The sequence below is a fragment of the Oryctolagus cuniculus genome, chromosome 16 (genome assembly GCF_964237555.1).
Source record: "Oryctolagus cuniculus chromosome 16, mOryCun1.1, whole genome shotgun sequence".
NCBI lineage: Eukaryota > Metazoa > Chordata > Mammalia > Lagomorpha > Leporidae > Oryctolagus > Oryctolagus cuniculus.
Window position 1 is genome coordinate 64,098,374 of NC_091447.1, and position 17,308 is coordinate 64,115,681.

General features: G+C 43.1%; 1 protein-coding gene across 1 annotated transcript; it reads right to left on the minus strand.

The window, feature by feature from the left end:
- Nucleotides 1-14,907: 14,907 nt before the first annotated feature.
- On the minus strand, nucleotides 14,908-16,555 carry LOC100346669 (olfactory receptor 7A17-like). The gene is made up of 2 exons (XM_017338054.2): nucleotides 15,652-16,555; nucleotides 14,908-14,924 (listed from the first exon to the last, which is right to left on the minus strand). The coding sequence occupies exons 1-2, from the start codon at nucleotides 16,553-16,555 to the stop codon at nucleotides 14,908-14,910; spliced, it is 921 nt and encodes a 306-aa protein (XP_017193543.2).
- Nucleotides 16,556-17,308: the final 753 nt, after the last annotated feature.

Genomic DNA, 17,308 nt, shown 5'->3' on the forward strand with positions numbered 1-17,308 from the left:
CACATCAAGATTCATTTTCGATTATCTTAATATATAGAAGATCAGCTTAGTATACCTTAAGTAAGGATTTCAACAGTTTGCTCCCACACAGAAACATAAAGTGAAAAATAATAGATGATTTTTAAATGATGATGAAATCAGATGAGACCTATTGTCATGTTTAATCCCAGTGAGAGTCAAGTTGGGAATTGATAATTTCTTTTTTTTATACAGGAGATCAGTTTAGTATGCATTAAGTAAAGATTTCAACAGTTTGCACCCCCATAGAAACACAAAGTGAAATATACTGTTTGAGTACTCGCTATAGCATTAAATCTCAATGTACAGCACATTAAGGATAGAGATCCTACATGAGGAGTAAGTGCACAGTGACTCCTGTTGTTGACTTTACCAATTGACACTCCTGTCTATGGCATCAGTAATCTCCCTATGCTCCAGTCATGAGTTTCCAAGCCTATGGAAGCCCTCTGAGTTCTCTGACTCTTATCTTGTTTAGACAAGGTCATAGTCAAAGTGGAGGTTCTCTCCTCCCTTCAGAGAAAGATACCTCCTTCTTTGAAGACCTGTTCTATCCACTGGGATCTCACTCACAAAGATCTTTTTGCCAGAGTGTTTTGGCTTTCCACGCCTGAAATACTCTCATTGGCTTTTCAGCCAAATCCGAATGGCTTTAGGGCTGATTCTGAGGCCAGAGTGCTATTTAGGACATCTGCCATTCTATGAGTCTGCTGAGTATCTCACTTCCCATGTTGGATCACTCTCCCCTTTATTTATTCTATCAGTTAGTGTTAGCAGGTACTAGACTTGTTTATGTGCTCCCTTTGACTCTTAGTCCTTTCATTATGATCAATTGTGAACTGAAATTGATCACTTGGACTAGTGAGATGGCATTGGTACATGCCACCTTGATGGGATTGAGTTGGAATCCCCTGGTATGTTTCTAACTCTACCATTTGGGGCAAGTCAGCTTGAGCATGTCCCAAATTATATATCTCTTCCCTCTCTTATTCCTACTCTTATGTTTAACAGGGATCACATTTCAGTTAAATTTCAACACTTAAGAATAACTGTGTATTAATTACAGAATTAAACCAGTCATATTAAGTAGAACAGAACAAAAAAATACTAAGAGGGATAATGTATTAAGTTGTTCATTAAAAGTCAGGGCTATGCTGATCAAGTCACCATTTCTCATAGTGTCCATTTCACTTCAGGAGGTTTCCTTTTTGCTGTTCATTCAGTTGTCACCGATCAGGGAGAACATATGGTATTTGTCCCTTTGGGACTGGCTTACTTCACTCAGCATGATGTGTTCCAGATTCCTCCATTTTGTTGCAAATGACTGGATTTCGTTGTTTCTTACTGCGGTATAGTATTCTAAAGAATACATACCCCATAATTTCTTTATCAAGTCTACCGTTGATGGGCATTTAGGTTGGTTCCAGGTCTTGGCTATTGTGAATTGTGCTGCGATAAACATTAGGGTGCAGACCGCTGTTTTGTTTGCCAATTTAAATTCCTTTGGATAAATTCCAAGGTGTGGGAAGGCTGGGTCGAACGGTAGGGTTATCTTCAGGTTTCTGAGGAATCTCCAGACTGACTTCCATAGTGACTTGACCAGTTTGCATTCCCACCAACAGTGGGTTAGTGTCCCTTTTTCCCCATATCCTCGCCAGCATCTGTTGTTGGTAGATTTCTGTATGTGAGCCATTCTAATGGGGGTGAGGTGAAACCTCATTGTGGTTTTGATTTGCATTTCCCTGATTGCTAGTGACCTTGAACATTTTTTCATGTGCCTATTGGCCATTTGGATTTCCTCTTTTGAAAAATGTCTATTGAGGTCCTTGGCCCATCTCTCAAGTGGGTTGTTTGTTTTGTTGTTGTGGAGTTTCTTGATCTCTTTGCAGATTCTGGTTATTAACCCTTTATCAGTTGCATAGTTTGCAAATATTTTTTCCCATTCTGTCGGTTGTCTCTTCACTCTCCTGACTGTTTCTTTTGCAGTACAGAAACTTCTCAATTTGATGCAATCCCAATAGTTGATTTTGGCTTTGACTGCCTGTGCCTCCTGGGTCTTTTCCAGAAACTCTTTGCCTGTGCCAGTATCTTGAAGGGTTTCTCCAATGTTCTCTAATAACTTGATGGTGTCAAGTAGTAGATTTAGGTCTTTAATCCATGTTGACTGGATTTTTGTGTAAGGTATAAGGTAGGGGTCTTGCTTCATGCTTCTGCATGTGGAAATCCAGTTTTCCCAGCACCATTTATTGAATAGACTGTCCTTGCTCCAGGAATTGGTTTTAGATCCTTGATCAAATATAAGTTGGCTGTAGATGTTTGGATTGATTTCTGGTGTTTCAATTCTGTTCCATTGGTCTATCCATCTGTTTCTGTACCAGTACCATGCTGTTTTGATTACAACTGCCCTGTAGTATGTTCTGAAAACTGGTATTGAGATGCCTCCTGTTTTGTTTTTGTTGTACAAGATTGCTTTAGCTATTCGAGGTCTCTTGTGCCTCCATATGAATTTCAGCATCATTTTTTCCAGATCTGAGAAGAATGTCTTTGGTATCTTGATTGGCATTGCATCGAATCTATAAATGGCTTTTGGGAGAATGGACATTTTGATGATGTTGATTCTTCCAATCCATGAGCATGGAAGCTTTTTGCATTTTTTGGTATCCTCTTCTATTTCTTTCTTTAAGGTTTTGTAATTCTCATTGTAGAGATCTTTAACGTCCTTGGTTAAGTTTATTCCAAGGTATTTGATTGTTTTTGTAGCTATTGTGAATGGGGTTGATCTTAGCAGTTCTTTCTCAGTCATGGCATTGCTTGTGTATACAAAGGCTGTTGATTTTTGTGCATTTATTTTATATCCTGCCACTTTGCCAAACTCCTCTATAAGTTCCAATAGTCTCTTAGTAGAGTTCTTTGGATCCTCTAAGTACAGAATCATATCGTCTGCAAAGAGGGATAGTTTGACTTCTTCCTTCTCAATTTGTATTCCTTTGATTTCTTTTTCTTGTCTGATGGCTCTGGCTAAAACTTCCAGAACTATGTTAAATAGCAGTGGTGAGAGTGGGCATCCCTGTCTGGTGCCAGATCTCAGTGGAAATGCTTCCAACTTTTCCCCATTCAATAGTATGTTGTCCGTGGGTTTTTTATAAATTGCTTTGATTATATTGAGGAATGTTCCTTCTATACCCAATTTGCTTAGAGTTTTCATCATGAAAGGGTGTTGAATTTTATTGAATGCTTTCTCTGCATCTATTGAGATAATCATATGGTTTTTCTTTTGCAGTCTGTTAATGTGGTGAATCACATTGATTGATTTGCGAATGTTGAACCATCCCTGCATACCAGGGATAAATCCCACTTGGTCTGGGTGGATGATTTTTCTGATGTGTTGTTGTATTCTATTGGCGAGAATTTTATTGAGGATTTTTGCATCTATGTTCATCAGGGATATTGGTCTATAATTCTCTTTCAATGATGCATCTTTTTCCGGCTTAGGAATTATGGTGATGCTGGCTTCATAGAAAGAATTTGGCAGGATTCCCTCTTTTTCAATTGTTCTGAATAGTTTGAGAAGAATGGAGTTATTTCTTCTTTAAATGCCTGATAGAATTCAGCAGTGAATCCATCTGGTCCTGGGCTTTTCTTTGTTGGGAGGGCCTTTATTACTGTTTCAATTTCTGTCTCAGTTATGGGTCTGTTTAGGTTTTCTGTCTTCCTGGTTCAATTTAGGTAGGTTGTATGTGTCCAGGAATCTATCCATTTCTGATAGATTTCCCTGTTTGCTGGCATACAAGTTCTTGTGGTAATTTCCGTTGATTCTTTTTATTTCTGTGGTGTCTGTTGTTATGTTTCCTTTTTCATCTCTGATTTTATTGATTTGGGTCTTTTCTCTTCTTTTTTTAGTTAGTTGGGCCAATGCGGTGTTGATTTTGTTCATTTTTTTCAAAAAAGCAGCTCCTCGTTTGGCTGATTTTTGTAATTTTTTTTTATTCAATCCTGTTGATTTCTTCTCTGATTTTAATTATTTCTCCCCTGCTAGATTTGGGTCTGGTTTGCTGCAGTTTTTTTAGATCCTTGAGATGCATTGAAAGCTCATCTGTTTGGTGCCTGTCCAATTTCTTGATGTAGGCACCTATTGATATAAACCTTTCTCTTAACACTGCTTTTGCTATATCCCATAAGTTTTGGTATGTTGTCCTGTTATCCTCATTTACTTCCAGAAAGTTTTTGATTTCTCTTTTGAGTTCTTCTATGACCCAGTGTTCATTCAGGAGCATGTAGTTCAATCTCCATGTGTTTGCATATGCTCTAGGGATTCCTGAGTTGCTAATTTCCAACTTCACTCCTTTATGGTCTGAGAAGCAGCGTGGTATGATTCTAACTCTTTTGAATTTGCTGAGACTTGCTTTATGGCCTTGTATGTGGTCAATCATAGTGTAGCTTCCATGTACTGCTGAGAAGAATGTAAAATCTTTAGCTGTAGGATGAAAAGTTCTGTAGATATCTGTTAGGTCCATTTGGGCTATAGTGTCATTGAAATCTACTGTCTCCCTTTTTATTCTTCTGGCCTGGTGATCTGTCTATTTCTGAGAGTGGAGTATTGAAGTCCCCCAGTACTATTTTATTGGAGCCTAAGTCTCCCTTTAAGTCCTTTAAAATATCTTTTAAATAAACTGGTGCCCTGTAATAATTAGGTGCATATACATTGATAATCGTTATATCTTCCTGTTGAATTGATCCCTTAATCATTACATAGTGCCCTCTTTGCCTCTCTTAACAGTTTTTGTGTTAAAGTTTATTTTTTCTGATATTAAGATGGCTACACCTGCTCTTTTTTCATTTCTGTTGGCATGGAATATCTTTTTCCAACCTTTCACTTTCAGTCTGCATGCATCTTTGTTGGAAAGATGTGTTTCTTGTAAGCAGCAAATAGATGGGTTTTGTTCCTTAACCCAGTCAGCCAATCTGTATCTTTTAACTGGAGAGTTGAGGCCGTTAACGTTCAATGTGACTATTGATAAGTAGTAACTTTGCCCTGCCATTTCCCAAAGATATTTTCTAATATATGCTTTGAACTTCCTGTGATCTTTTGCTGTGAGGTTTCCTTCCTTTACCTTCTTTCATATTGATGACTGTGTTTCTGTGTGTAACACATGTTTAAGCATCTTTTGCAGGGCTGGATGAGTGTTGACAAATTCTTTCAATTTCTGTTTGCTATGAAAGGTCTTTATTTCATCTTCATTCACAAATGAGAGCTTTGCAGGATATAATATTCTGGGTTGGCAGTTTTTCTCTCTTAGTACCTGGGCTATATATCATCATTCCCTCCTAGTCTGTAGTGTTTCTGACGAGAATTCTGCTGTGAGTCTAATTGGAGATCCTCTGAGAGTAATCTGACGTTTCTCTCTTGCACATTTTAGAATCTTTTCTTTATGTTTCACTGTGGTGAGTTTAATTACAACGTGTCATGGTGAGGATCTCTTTTGGTCATGTTTTGTCGCTCCCCCTCTTCGTGGAGGAACGACACAGGACCCTGCGCTGTTCTTTCGTCTGCTCGGCCCTCCCCGGGTTTGCTGCTGGTTCTTCCCGGGTTGGCTACTATCCCTTCCACCTCCGTGGAAGGGCAGTTCCCCCTGGCCACATTCCCCACTTCCGCAGGGGAGCGGCACACCGCCGGCCGGCTTTCTCGGGGGCTGCACAGGTTCCCTTAGATGTTCCCCATAGATGTTCCTGGTGCATGCCATCTCTCTCCTCCTTTATAGTCCTCCTCCGCCAATCCCAACTCGGCTGCCCACATGCCGAGTACGCTGCTCTCCTCCAATCAGGAGCAAGTCCTACAGTTTATCAGTTGAACTGGAGGCAGCTGTGCGGAAGCTGTTTACTTCTCTCCCAACGCCATGTTGTGGGAGAGCAGATGCATAGAATAAGTCTTAATTTCAGTAACTTAGTCCAGTCCGGATTGCTCCCCACAGATCCCCCTTTCTTTTTATTTTTTGGCGTTGAAACGCGCCTGTCTTCGGTGTCCCGCGGCACACACTCTGCTGTACTTGCTAGAGTTGCCACAGGTTCTTACAAGTCCTATCAATCAGGCAAACCGAATCCGGGTCCTCTCTTCGCCATGTTGTGAGGAGGTTTTTAGGCGCTGATGCGTGCCTGTGTTCGGAGCCCTGCAGCGCATGCTCTGGTCGAGCCTGCAGGGGCTTACAAGCTCTATCAGGCAAACCGAATCCAAGCCTTCTCATTGCCTTTTTGTGGGGAGGCCTTACTGATGTTAATTCGTGCCTGTCTTCGGTGACCTGCGGCACATAAGCTGCTAGCCGCCCAGGTGCTCATCGCCTCACTAATCGGGCAGACCGAATCCAAGCTCTCACATTGCAGTGTTGTAGGGAGGCCTTTCTATTTCTCTATTTCTCTATCTCCGGGCATTCCTATTTCTCTCATTTTACTTCTATCTTCCAGCATTCCTATTTCTCTTTTACTTCTAAACTTCTGTTTCTCTTATCCCTGCAGCTTCCCGGTGCCCGCCCCGAGGCTACTTCTCGGCGGCTTCCCGGCTGAGCCGCTTCAGCCCGCGCCTCTTTCATCTGCGCAGCTTCCCGGCTTTGCGCGGCTTGGCTTCGCGCGCTCCGCGGTCTCCACGCCCTTCGCGTCTGCACCACGGCCTCGCGCCAGCCCCGTTCCCTATCTACTTGTGCCCCGCACGCTCTCTCTGCGCACGGCGGCTTCCGCGAGTAACACAGCGTAGCTTACGTGTCCGCCACTAGCATTCAATCTAAGTTCCCCGGGATAGCCTGGCGAATTCAACCCAGCATACGTCTCCGCCCCACGATTTGGCTTCCCGTCCTTTGCTCCCCGGGCTAATCAGACGGATCCCAATCTGGCTTACGTCTCAGCTTCTGGTTTCAACTTTTCGCCCCCTATTCCCGGGCTAACTTGAGAATCCCAAAGTGGCTTTCGTATCCGCCTCGGCCTGCCCCCCGCGGCTTCAATTTCCCTAACACTTTTCTCTACCCGGTATGTTTCCCTAAGTTTTCTTCCAACAATATTCCTCCCTTATTTCTCCTGGCCTCTCCCCACAGTCCGCGTCTGAGTCTGTTTGTTCTAGCTTTCACTTTCGCTTTCGACCTTAGAGATTTCTCCCAGCTTCCCCCCGTAGTCCGTATCTGAGTCTATGCCTAGGCTTTCAATAGCTTCTTCCGGCACCCTTTTCGTCCGGCTTTTCCCTAGGCTGTTTGCTAGTCTCTCTCTCCGGTAATTTCCCAGTTTTCCCGTTTCTTCCCTCCTAAGTTTCCTATCCGAGTCAGGTTTCCTATCCGAGCTAGGTTTCCTAACCGTCCTGGGTTTCCTATCCGAGTCACGGCACCATTATGTCGCTCCCCCTCTTCGTGGAGGAACGACACAGGACCCTGCGCTGTTCTTTCGTCTGCTCGGCCCTCCCCGGGTTTGCTGCTGGTTCTTCCCGGGTTGGCTACTATCCCTTCCACCTCTGTGGAAGGGCAGTTCCCCCTGGCCACATTCCCCACTTCCGCAGGGGAGCGGCACACCGCCGGCCGGCTTTCTCGGGGGCTGCACGGGTTCCCTTAGATGTTCCCCATAGATGTTCCTGGTGCATGCCGTCTCTCTCCTCCTTTATAGTCCTCCTCCGCCAATCCCAACTCGGCTGCCCACACGCCGAGTACGCTGCTCTCCTCCAATCAGGAGCAAGTCCTACAGTTTATCAGTTGAACTGGAGGCAGCTGTGCGGAAGCTGTTTACTTCTCTCCCAACGCCATGTTGTGGGAGAGCAGATGCATAGAATAAGTCTTAATTTCAGTAACTTAGTCCAGTCCGGATTGCTCCCCACATGTTTACTAGGGGTTCTATGAGCTTCCTGTACAAGGATGTCTCTGTCCTTCTCCAAACCCGGGATGTTCTCTGGTAGTATTTCACTAAAAAGGCCTTCTAATCCTTTCTCCCTCTCCATGCCTTCAGGAACTCCTAGAACCCGAATTTTGGGGTTTTTTTAATAGTATCCTGTAGGTTCCCAACAGTATTTTTTAGATTTCCAATATCCTCTTCTTTTCTTTGGTTTGACTGTATACTTTCCTGCGCTCCATCTTCTAAGTCCAGTATTCTCTCTTCTGCTTCACTGACCCTGTTTTAAGGATCTCTAATGTGTTTGTCATTTAATCTATTGAGTTTTTCATTTCATTTTGATTTCTCTTCACTATCTCACTTTTCTGTTCTACTAGTTTCTGCATTTCACTTTGATTCCTCCTTAAGGTTTCATTTTCATGAGAGAGATTTTCTGTCCTGTTCAGTAAGGATTTCTGTAGTTCAAGAATTTGTTTTTGAAAACTTCTAAATGTTCTTATCATAAATTTTTTGAAATTTGTATCTTGCATTTCTTCTATACCATCATATTCATAATCTTGGCTTGAGGTGTCTTGTTCATTTGGGGATGTCATAATGTCTTCCTTGTTCTTGTTTCCTCAGTTTCTGCATTTGTTGCTTGGCATTGTGGAGATATTCTTTGGATTCTTCTTCCTTCACTGTGGTGTTTTTCTCTTGTTATACTATGACTGTATTAAATGGATTGTCTGCCTTATTGGAGCCTTGGAGGCTTGAGATGGGTGTGGCCAGAGAGCTCTGTTTGGTTCTTCAGGGTTAATGCCAAAAGTTACACACCCAAGTTAGGCATGGTAAATCTCTCTCTCTCTCTTTCTCTCTCTCTCTCTCTCTCTCTCTCTCTCTCTCTCTTTGATTCAAAAGGGAAGTAATTCTGCACAGCTGAGTGGAATTGAAGGTAGTCAGCTTCAGATCTCTGGCTCCTGTGGGTATAACATTCGTCTGCTCTTTCCCTAGGACCACACAAAGAATCAGTTTGCCCTCAGTGTGGGCTCAAATTCTCCTGCTGTCTCTCATTGGGTTGCCAAGGTTACTGAATTGTAGCATCTCTGGAAAATACTCATGTGAACTCCATGAGTTCTCTCACCCACTATCTCTTTTTTCACAGTCTCAGTTCATTAGCACCACATATTCACCATGTCCTAACCTCCTGTTATTTCACACACACACCCCCAGAGTCAGGTTTCTCTGCTTGGTTGAGGGCAGGTGCAGCCCTAAATTTGTGCAGCTTTTACATATGTCCAAAATGGCGCCTGCTCTTTGTCTTGCTTGCCTTTGAGTAGTGAGCGGAGAGAGAGAGACTCGTGTCCATACCAGTCCCTTTTTATTTTCCTCTCTCTTCTAGTTAGCCTGGTGAACTTTCCCCCATGGGGCTTCAAGCCTTGTTCCCTCTAGGCTCCTCCTTCCACTTTCCTGCTGGTGTTTCGAGCTACTGAGGTTTCGGCTCACCTCGTGTTCCAGGCTGGTGCGTAGATTCCGCAGCTGGTGTCCCGAGCTGTGGGCTTCCGTGCCCTCCACACAGGTCCACCATGAATCACTAGTTCTGGAAGAGTTTCCTCTGCTGTTTCTTCCCCAACTCTTCCTTGAACCTGAAGTATCTCCACTTTTATTAAACTGTCTCTTTCCGGACTATCAGTGTGCTCCCTTCCTATTCCACCATGTTGCCGGACCAGAAGTCTGCTCATTTTTATTTTTAAAGGAAAAAATTTGAACACATCCACATCAATAAAGAATTCAAGATGAATTCACAAAGATTTGGAAATAAAATGACATAACTAAAAGCCTTTTAAAATATGAGCAGAAGGGGTTGTTGCTGTGCTGCAGTGGGTTTAAGCCATGCCCTGTAGCACTGGCATCCCATTTGGGCTCAGTTTTTGTGCCTGCACCCGTATGGAAGACCCAGAAGAAGCTCATGGCTCCTGATTTCAGCCTGGCCCCAGCCGTGATCATTGCAGCCATTTGGGGAGTGAACTAGCTGATAGAAGATCTCTATACATCTCTTCTTCTCTCTCTGTAACTCCGCATTTCAAATAAATAAATAAATCTTAAAAAACAACATGAGCAGGAGAGACTGGCAATTTGGGGAGTAGGGTAAGCACCACCTTTCACACCAGAATCCCATCTGGGCTCTGAGTAGAGTTCCAGCTATTCCATGTTAGCCTGATTAGTAAAGAAATAATTGCAAAGTAAAATTATTTAGCATAGTCCTTTTTAAAAAAGATTTATTTACACTAAAGTCATAGTTCCTCAGGGAGAGGAGAGGCAGAGAGAGAGGTCTTCCATCTGCTGGTTCACTCCTTAATTGGCTGCAACAGCCTGAGCTGTGCTGATCTGAAGGCAGGGGCCAGGAGCTTCTTCTGGATCTCCTACGTGGCTGCAGGGCCCAAGAACTTGGACCATCTTCTCCTGCTTTCCAAGGCCAAAGCTGAGAGCTGGATTGGAAGTGGAGCAGCTGGTACTTGAACCAGTGTCCGTGTGGGATGCCGGCACTGCAGGCAGTGGCTTTATCCACTGTGCCACAGCCCCAGCCCCAGTATAGTCCTTTTTAGCTATTACATGCATTGTTTATTTCCATGGGAATCCTATGATTGAAAGAAGATACTGCAAAAGTTCCATCTTTTTAAAAAAAAAATTATTTTTTTGAAAGGCAGAGGTAGAGTGAAAGGAAGACACACAGACCCACACCACACACTGACACACACACACATGCAGAGAGAGAGAGATAAATATTTCATCTGCTGGTTCAATCCCCAGATGGCTTTAATGGCCAGAGCTGGGCAAATCCAAAGCCAGGATCCAGGAGCTTCTTCCAGGTTTCCCACATGGGTGCAGGAGCCCAAGCACTTGGGCCATCCTCTGCTGCTTTCCTGGTCACATTTTAGGGAGCTGGATTGGAAATGGAGCAGCTAGGACTCAAATCAGCCCCAAATGGGAATGCCAGCAGTGCAGGCATTGGCTGTACTTGCTACGCCACAATGCCAGCCCCATAAAAGGCCATTGCAGGTAACATTTGCAAGCAAAATCTTAGTCTTAGTTCAGCTTATCAGCAGAAAACATTGTCAATGTCAAAAATTAAAAAAAAATCTGGGTATTTTGTACTGTGTTTTAGATGCTACTTGGGATGTATGCTAATGGACCCTCTGGGAGTCTGATTCAGAAGTTCAAGTAGTTAGGTTTCTTGTGTCCCGCATAGATCTAGACTGAAGTCTAGATCCCTGAGTTCTTTGCCTTCGCCCTGTCTTAGCACTTGCAGGCATTTGGGATGTGAGACACTGGATGATTCTCTCTCTTTCTCTCTCTCCAACTCTCTCCCCAACCCTCTCCCTTTCCTTCACTCTCCCCTTTCCTCCCCCTCTCCTTTCCTTCTGTTTATTTTGTCTCTTTTTATACCCCTGCCTTTCAAATGAAATTAAACTATATAGTTTTTTAAAATACAAAAAAGAAATGCCTTCACTTGCCTGTGTGTCTCTCCACAAATATCACCCCCCCCCAATTTTTGTCCTTTCCTCAATCCTAAAGAAGTTTGGGTCCATGTTCTGCTTCCACTAGAACCACTTTCTGCTTCAACATCCCTGCTATGAGGGGGGCATCCACTACCATCATTTTGTTGTCAACAATCAGTTCTGTGCCGCAGCCTTCAATGGACACTTCTGTTGGCCCTGAGCATAGCAAATAAATACAATATTAATGCAAGCAAACAAATGCTTCAGAGAACTGAAATGAACTGATTTGGCCAGCAGTTGACCTCAGGTGAGCATTTTCAACTTCCATGGCCTCTGAGCCTTTCCTGCAGGACCTGTGGGGCAATGAGACTTACCTAGATGGGTTCTGTGCGAGCAGGGTCTCCATGTGGAAATGTGATTGCTCCTTGGAATGGCTGATGATGGAGAGTGAAATCCAGAGATCGCACGCGAGGCAGCAGGAAGGAGTGAAGCATCAGCCTCTGAGTCAGCTCAAGACTCCAAGAGTGACCACCGTGTCCTGTGCAAGGCCAAGATGGCACACTGTGAGGAAAAACAGCAAAGGGGTGAATCTATAGCTCCCTGACTCTGCTCATTAGGCACACCTGCCTCTTGGGGGTCCTGGCCACTGAGCACCTGGTCTCCTTGTAGGGATGCCAGTTTGGGCAGAAATACATTTCCCTGCTGATTATCTGTTCCCAGCAGACCTGGTGAGAAGTCAGGTGAGCCCAGCTGTGATGATCTCCTCTGTGAACTCTCCTGCATCCCAGAGGTCAAAGCTCGCAGCCATTTATCCTTCTTGAGTTAAAGTTTCCTCCAGAGTCCACAACAGAAGAACTCTTGAAGATGTCCCCAGTGTCTCCAAAGCAAAAGTTACCTTGGGGATACAGTTCACAACATCTCCAGAAAATTGGTTTTTTTCCTCTTCTTTTTTTTTTTTGGACAGGCAGAGTGGACAGTGAGAGAGACAGAGAGAAAGGTCTTCCTTTGCCGTTGGTTCACCCTCCAATGGCCGCCGCAGCTGGCGCGCTGCGGCCAGCACACCGTACTGATCCGATGGCAGGAGCCAGGTACTTATCCTGGTCTCCCATGAGGTGCAGGGCCCAAGCACTTGGGCCATCCTCCACTGCACTCCCTGGCCACAGCAGAGAGCTGGCCTGGAAGAGGGGCAACCGGGACTAGAACCCAGTGTGCCAGCACCCCAAGGCGGAGGATTAGCCTAGTGAGCCGCGGCGCCGGCCCTTTTTTTTTCCTCTTCAAGAAGGGGAGACTTTTTCTCTGATGTACATCCAGGGACCCTTTACTTCCCGAGAACTAGAAATTATATCACACATTAAAGAGCTGTCATTTAACTCTTCATGATAAAATGTTTGTTAATTGGAAGGGATGTATTAACTCATAGTTTTGTTTTAATTGACACATAATTGGTGGGCAACAGTGTGATGTATGGATGTAAGCATACATGGTGTTATGGACAAATGGGGTGATTAGCATATCTGTCACCTAAACATTGATATTATCTTTGAGTTAGCAATACTCAAAATCCTTTCTGCTGTCTTTTTACATATATGATGCATTATTGCTTACTTGTAGCCACTCTACTGTTCAATAGACCCCAGAACTCATTCCTCTCTTCCAACTGAGATTTTGACCCTTTGGCCAACCACTGTCCATCCTCCCCTGCTACCTACTGTCTTTGGCCTTTCCACTGTTCTACTATCTGTGTCTATGAGATCAACTTCATAAGATTCTACTTAGGGCTGAGAGCATGCAGTGTTTGCCCTTCTGTGTTAGGCTTGTTTCAGTTGTCATAACATCCAGGTTCATCCATACTGTCCAAAAAGAAAGCATTTCATTTTTCTGAATGGGTAGTATTTTATTGTGTATTTGTACCATTAGTAAATAATTTATTTATTTATAATAATTTAAAGGCAGAGAGACAGAGAAAGCTACAAAGAGAGAAAGAAAGAGGTTTCCACCCTTGGTTATTCTTCCCAATGCCCACAGCATCTGGTCTGGGCCAGGCTAAAGCCAGGACCCTAGAACTCCATTTGGGTCTCCCAAATGAGCAGCAGGACACAGATACTTTAGCTCTTACTGATGCCTTCCAGAATGTTCTGTAGCAGGAAGCTTAATGAGATACCAAGCAGGGACTAGAACCCAGAAAGTGTCTGTGGACTGTGGACATCCAAAGAAGCATGTTAATTTCTGCACCAGACGCCAACCCCTTGACATCCATTTGCTTGCTCATGAGGATTGTGTTAGCAGAAAATTATATATGTATTTCTCGAGATGATACAGTATTATTAGATACATACTCACTGAAAAACATTCTAATAAACAGATAAGAATCAAGTTTGTGTAGAGTTTATGAAATGGGAAGATATATATATATATATTATTTTCTGAGAAAAAAACAGCATGGTTTTCTTCCAAGATATTGTGACTATTCCAGCATGAGAGAGAAGGAAATGTGTTAGTAAAGATTGTAGAGTCTTGGAAGATTTGAGGAGACTGAATTTGTGGAAATGTACATTTTCAGATGTGTTGGTGATTTTAAACACAAGATGCATAACAATTCTGTGGGAGTGTAAATAGAATGTGAATGATGATGTCGGGTCCTGTGCAGGCAAAGAAATATTTTTCCTTGTATTTGTTGCTTTTTTCACTTATACTTCTTTTTTAAAACTTTTATTTAGTAAATATAAATTTCCAAAGTACAGCTTATGGATTACAATGGCTTTTTCCCCCCTATAACTTCCCTCCCACCCGCAACCCTCCCATCTCCCACTCACTCTCCCATTCCATTCACATCAAGATTCATTTTCAATTATCTTTATATACAGAAGATCAATTTAGTATATATTAAATAAATATTTCATCAGTTTGCACCCACACATCACATTAATAGACTACAGAAAAACCATATGATTTCACTTATACTTTTAATTAAACTTTTATTTAGGTTATTTGTAGATAGTCATGCATTTGTAAGAAATAACACATGAAATCATGCATCCATGGCTCAGTTTCCCCAACTGTAACATCTTATGAAGTGACAGTAAGCAGGATATTAGCCCTGAGAGCAGCCAAAACACAGAACAGGTGCATTAACACAAGACCAGGGTCTAGCCCTCTTACAGCCATGACCACTGTTTTCTTGTTCCAATACCTAAACCTCACAACTACTCATTTGTCTGCCACTAAGATATCACTGCCATTTCAAAACGTCATATAGAATGTAAATGCATCTACCCCCAAAAAATGTGAAGTAGATTCCTCTAGGGGCCCATTTTGCAGTGACTAAGTAGATCTTGGGACATGAAGATGAAATAGAATCAAGATCCTAAATCTGAAGAAAAACCCAGAGACAAGTTGCAAAACATGATTAAAGATTGAGTTTTACATAATGACAAGGAGCAGTTACAGCAGAGAGAGACATGAAGAAGGGAAGAGAGAAAAATTGGATGTAGATGACCTGAATCTATGTGTAGCAGTAAAATACATGACTATTTTGCAGTTTAAAAAAAAGGAGAAGTACTACTTAGAACAATATATGTCATTAGGGAGAATCTATTCTTGAATATCGTACTGTCCTGTGAGACAATTGGGAATTTTCCAAATATCTCTGACCCAATATTAGGAATAACCTTTGGAAAGGAGAAAAATATTGAAGGGAAAAGCATGGGATACATAAGAGAGTGCTGAACTGCTCACCTTAGATATTGAGGTTGAAATCAACGTACTAGAAACTTAAGTAAATAAACAGAAGAGAAGATTTTATTTCCATAGTTGGATCCAAGAGTAAAAATTGCTGACTCTGGGTCAGCCTAGTGGTACATCAGCTCAAATCACTGCCTACAGTGCTGGCATCATATATGGGCACTTGTTCTAGACCTGGATGCTCCATTTCTGATCCAGCTCCCTAATAATTTTTCTGGAAAAATAGTAGAAGATGGCCCAAGTTCTTGGGGCCCAGCACCAATGCAGGAGTTCTGGATGAAGCTCCTGGATTCTGATTTCTGGCTTCTGGCTTCTGGCTTCTGGCTGGCACAGCCTTGGCCAGTGTGGCTATTTAGGGAGTGAATCAGCACATGGAAGATATTCTCTCTCTCTCTCTCTCTCTCTCTCTCTCTCTCTCTCTCTCTTTCTAACTCAGCCTTGCAAATAAATAAAATAAATCTTAAAAAAGAATTTCTGACGCTGGGGCTTTGATGTTGGTAATCCTTGGAAGTTCTTCAGCCCTAAGACAATTGGCATACCTGTGGTTTCCCTTCAAAAGATCTCTTCAGAGCCCTCTTAATTTCTGTATTCCTCAGACTGTAGATGAAGGGGTTCAGCATGGGGGTCACCACAGTGTACATCACCGAGGCCATGGCAGTTGAGTGTCGGTTTTGGGTAACAGCAGAGCTAAAATACACACCTAATCCTGTGCAATAAAATAAGGAGATGACAGAGAGGTGAGAGGCACAGGTGGAGAATGCTTTATGCTTCCCTTGAGCTGAGGAGATTGCACAGATGGAGGAAATGATTTTAGAATAGGAGTAAAGGATCCCAGCCAGGGGACCTCCACCCAGCAGCACAGATGCAAAGTACAGAATGAGTTCATTAGGAAAGGTATCAGAGCAGGCAGTGTGGGTCACCTGCTTCAGTTCACAGAAAAAGTGGTGGATTTCCAAGTCTGTGCAGAACGTTAGTTGCAACACCATCAGACTGTGTAACAAGGCATGCAGGACACTGATGACCCAGGACACCAGGACCAGCTGCACACAGAGCCGGGGGTTCATGATGACCATGTAGTGCAGGGGGTGACAGATGGCCACAAACCTGTCATAGGCCATCACAGCCAGGAGAAAGTTGTCCAAACCTGCAAAAACCAAGTAGAAGTACATCTGGGTGATGCAGCCTGTATAGCTGATGGCTCTGCTCTGTATCTCGATGTTCACCAGCATCTTGGGGACAGTGGTGGAGGTGAAGCAGACGTCCACCAAGGACAGGTTGGAGAGGAAGAAGTACATGGGTGTGTGGAGGTGGGGGTCTGAGAAGATGGCCAGGATGATGAGCAGGTTCCCAGCCACAGTGACCAGGTACATGGAGAGGAAGAGCCCAAATATGACGGGCTGCAGTGCTGGGTCCTCCAAGAATCCCAGAAGGAAGAATTCTGAAAGTCCTGTATCATTCCATGGTTCCATTCACTTGAGATGACCACTTAAAAAGAAATGCATATTATGAGACATTTTCATACAGCCATTACTCATCTGTGTAAAAATTACAATCTATGTTTTGTAGGCTAAAAAATATTGATATTTTATTCATATTGTGTATATGGATATTGTCCCAGTTCGGGAACTCTTGTATTGTCATCTCTGAGTAAGGCTTCCTTCCCACTTAAGATTTTCATGTACATACTCTACTCTTTTGATTAGAAAGATTTCTTGTGACTTATCAGTATAAATTGATTCCTGAACTTGTTCCAAACACTGGAAGTCAACATGTCTTCCATGCTGAAAACAAAATTTTCCATATACCAGTGATGGAGCTGTAATATCAGTGAACACATAAATGCTATAATGAAAAGAAAGTAGGCATGATGGAGCATGGGTGGAGGGTGTTATTTTCTACCAAGTGCCTAGGTAAGAGCTATGGTGCAGAAACAAAGAGCCTTGGAATATGGAGCCCTATTATCCTAGCTGTGAACACTGCTCTCATATCACAGAGCAGGTGCACACAGACACGCAGACAATCACGCAACCACTATGGAGTCTGACGTTGTTGTGCCATGTCCTTCTTATCTGTGGGCTCACTGGCAGGGCTACATGTGGATACCACACATGCTGGCTAACTCAGGTTCTCTTCACTATGAAGTGGGTACAAATATCACCTGAAGATTATTATGAAAACCACCATGGACAAGTAATGGTGGATCTGTGTTCTGGTATAACCAT

Excerpts from the sequence above, each read along its gene's own strand:
- LOC100346669 (XM_017338054.2), bottom strand. The coding sequence starts at position 16,555 with ATGGAACCATGGAATGATACAGGACTTTCAGAATTCTTCCTTCTGGGA.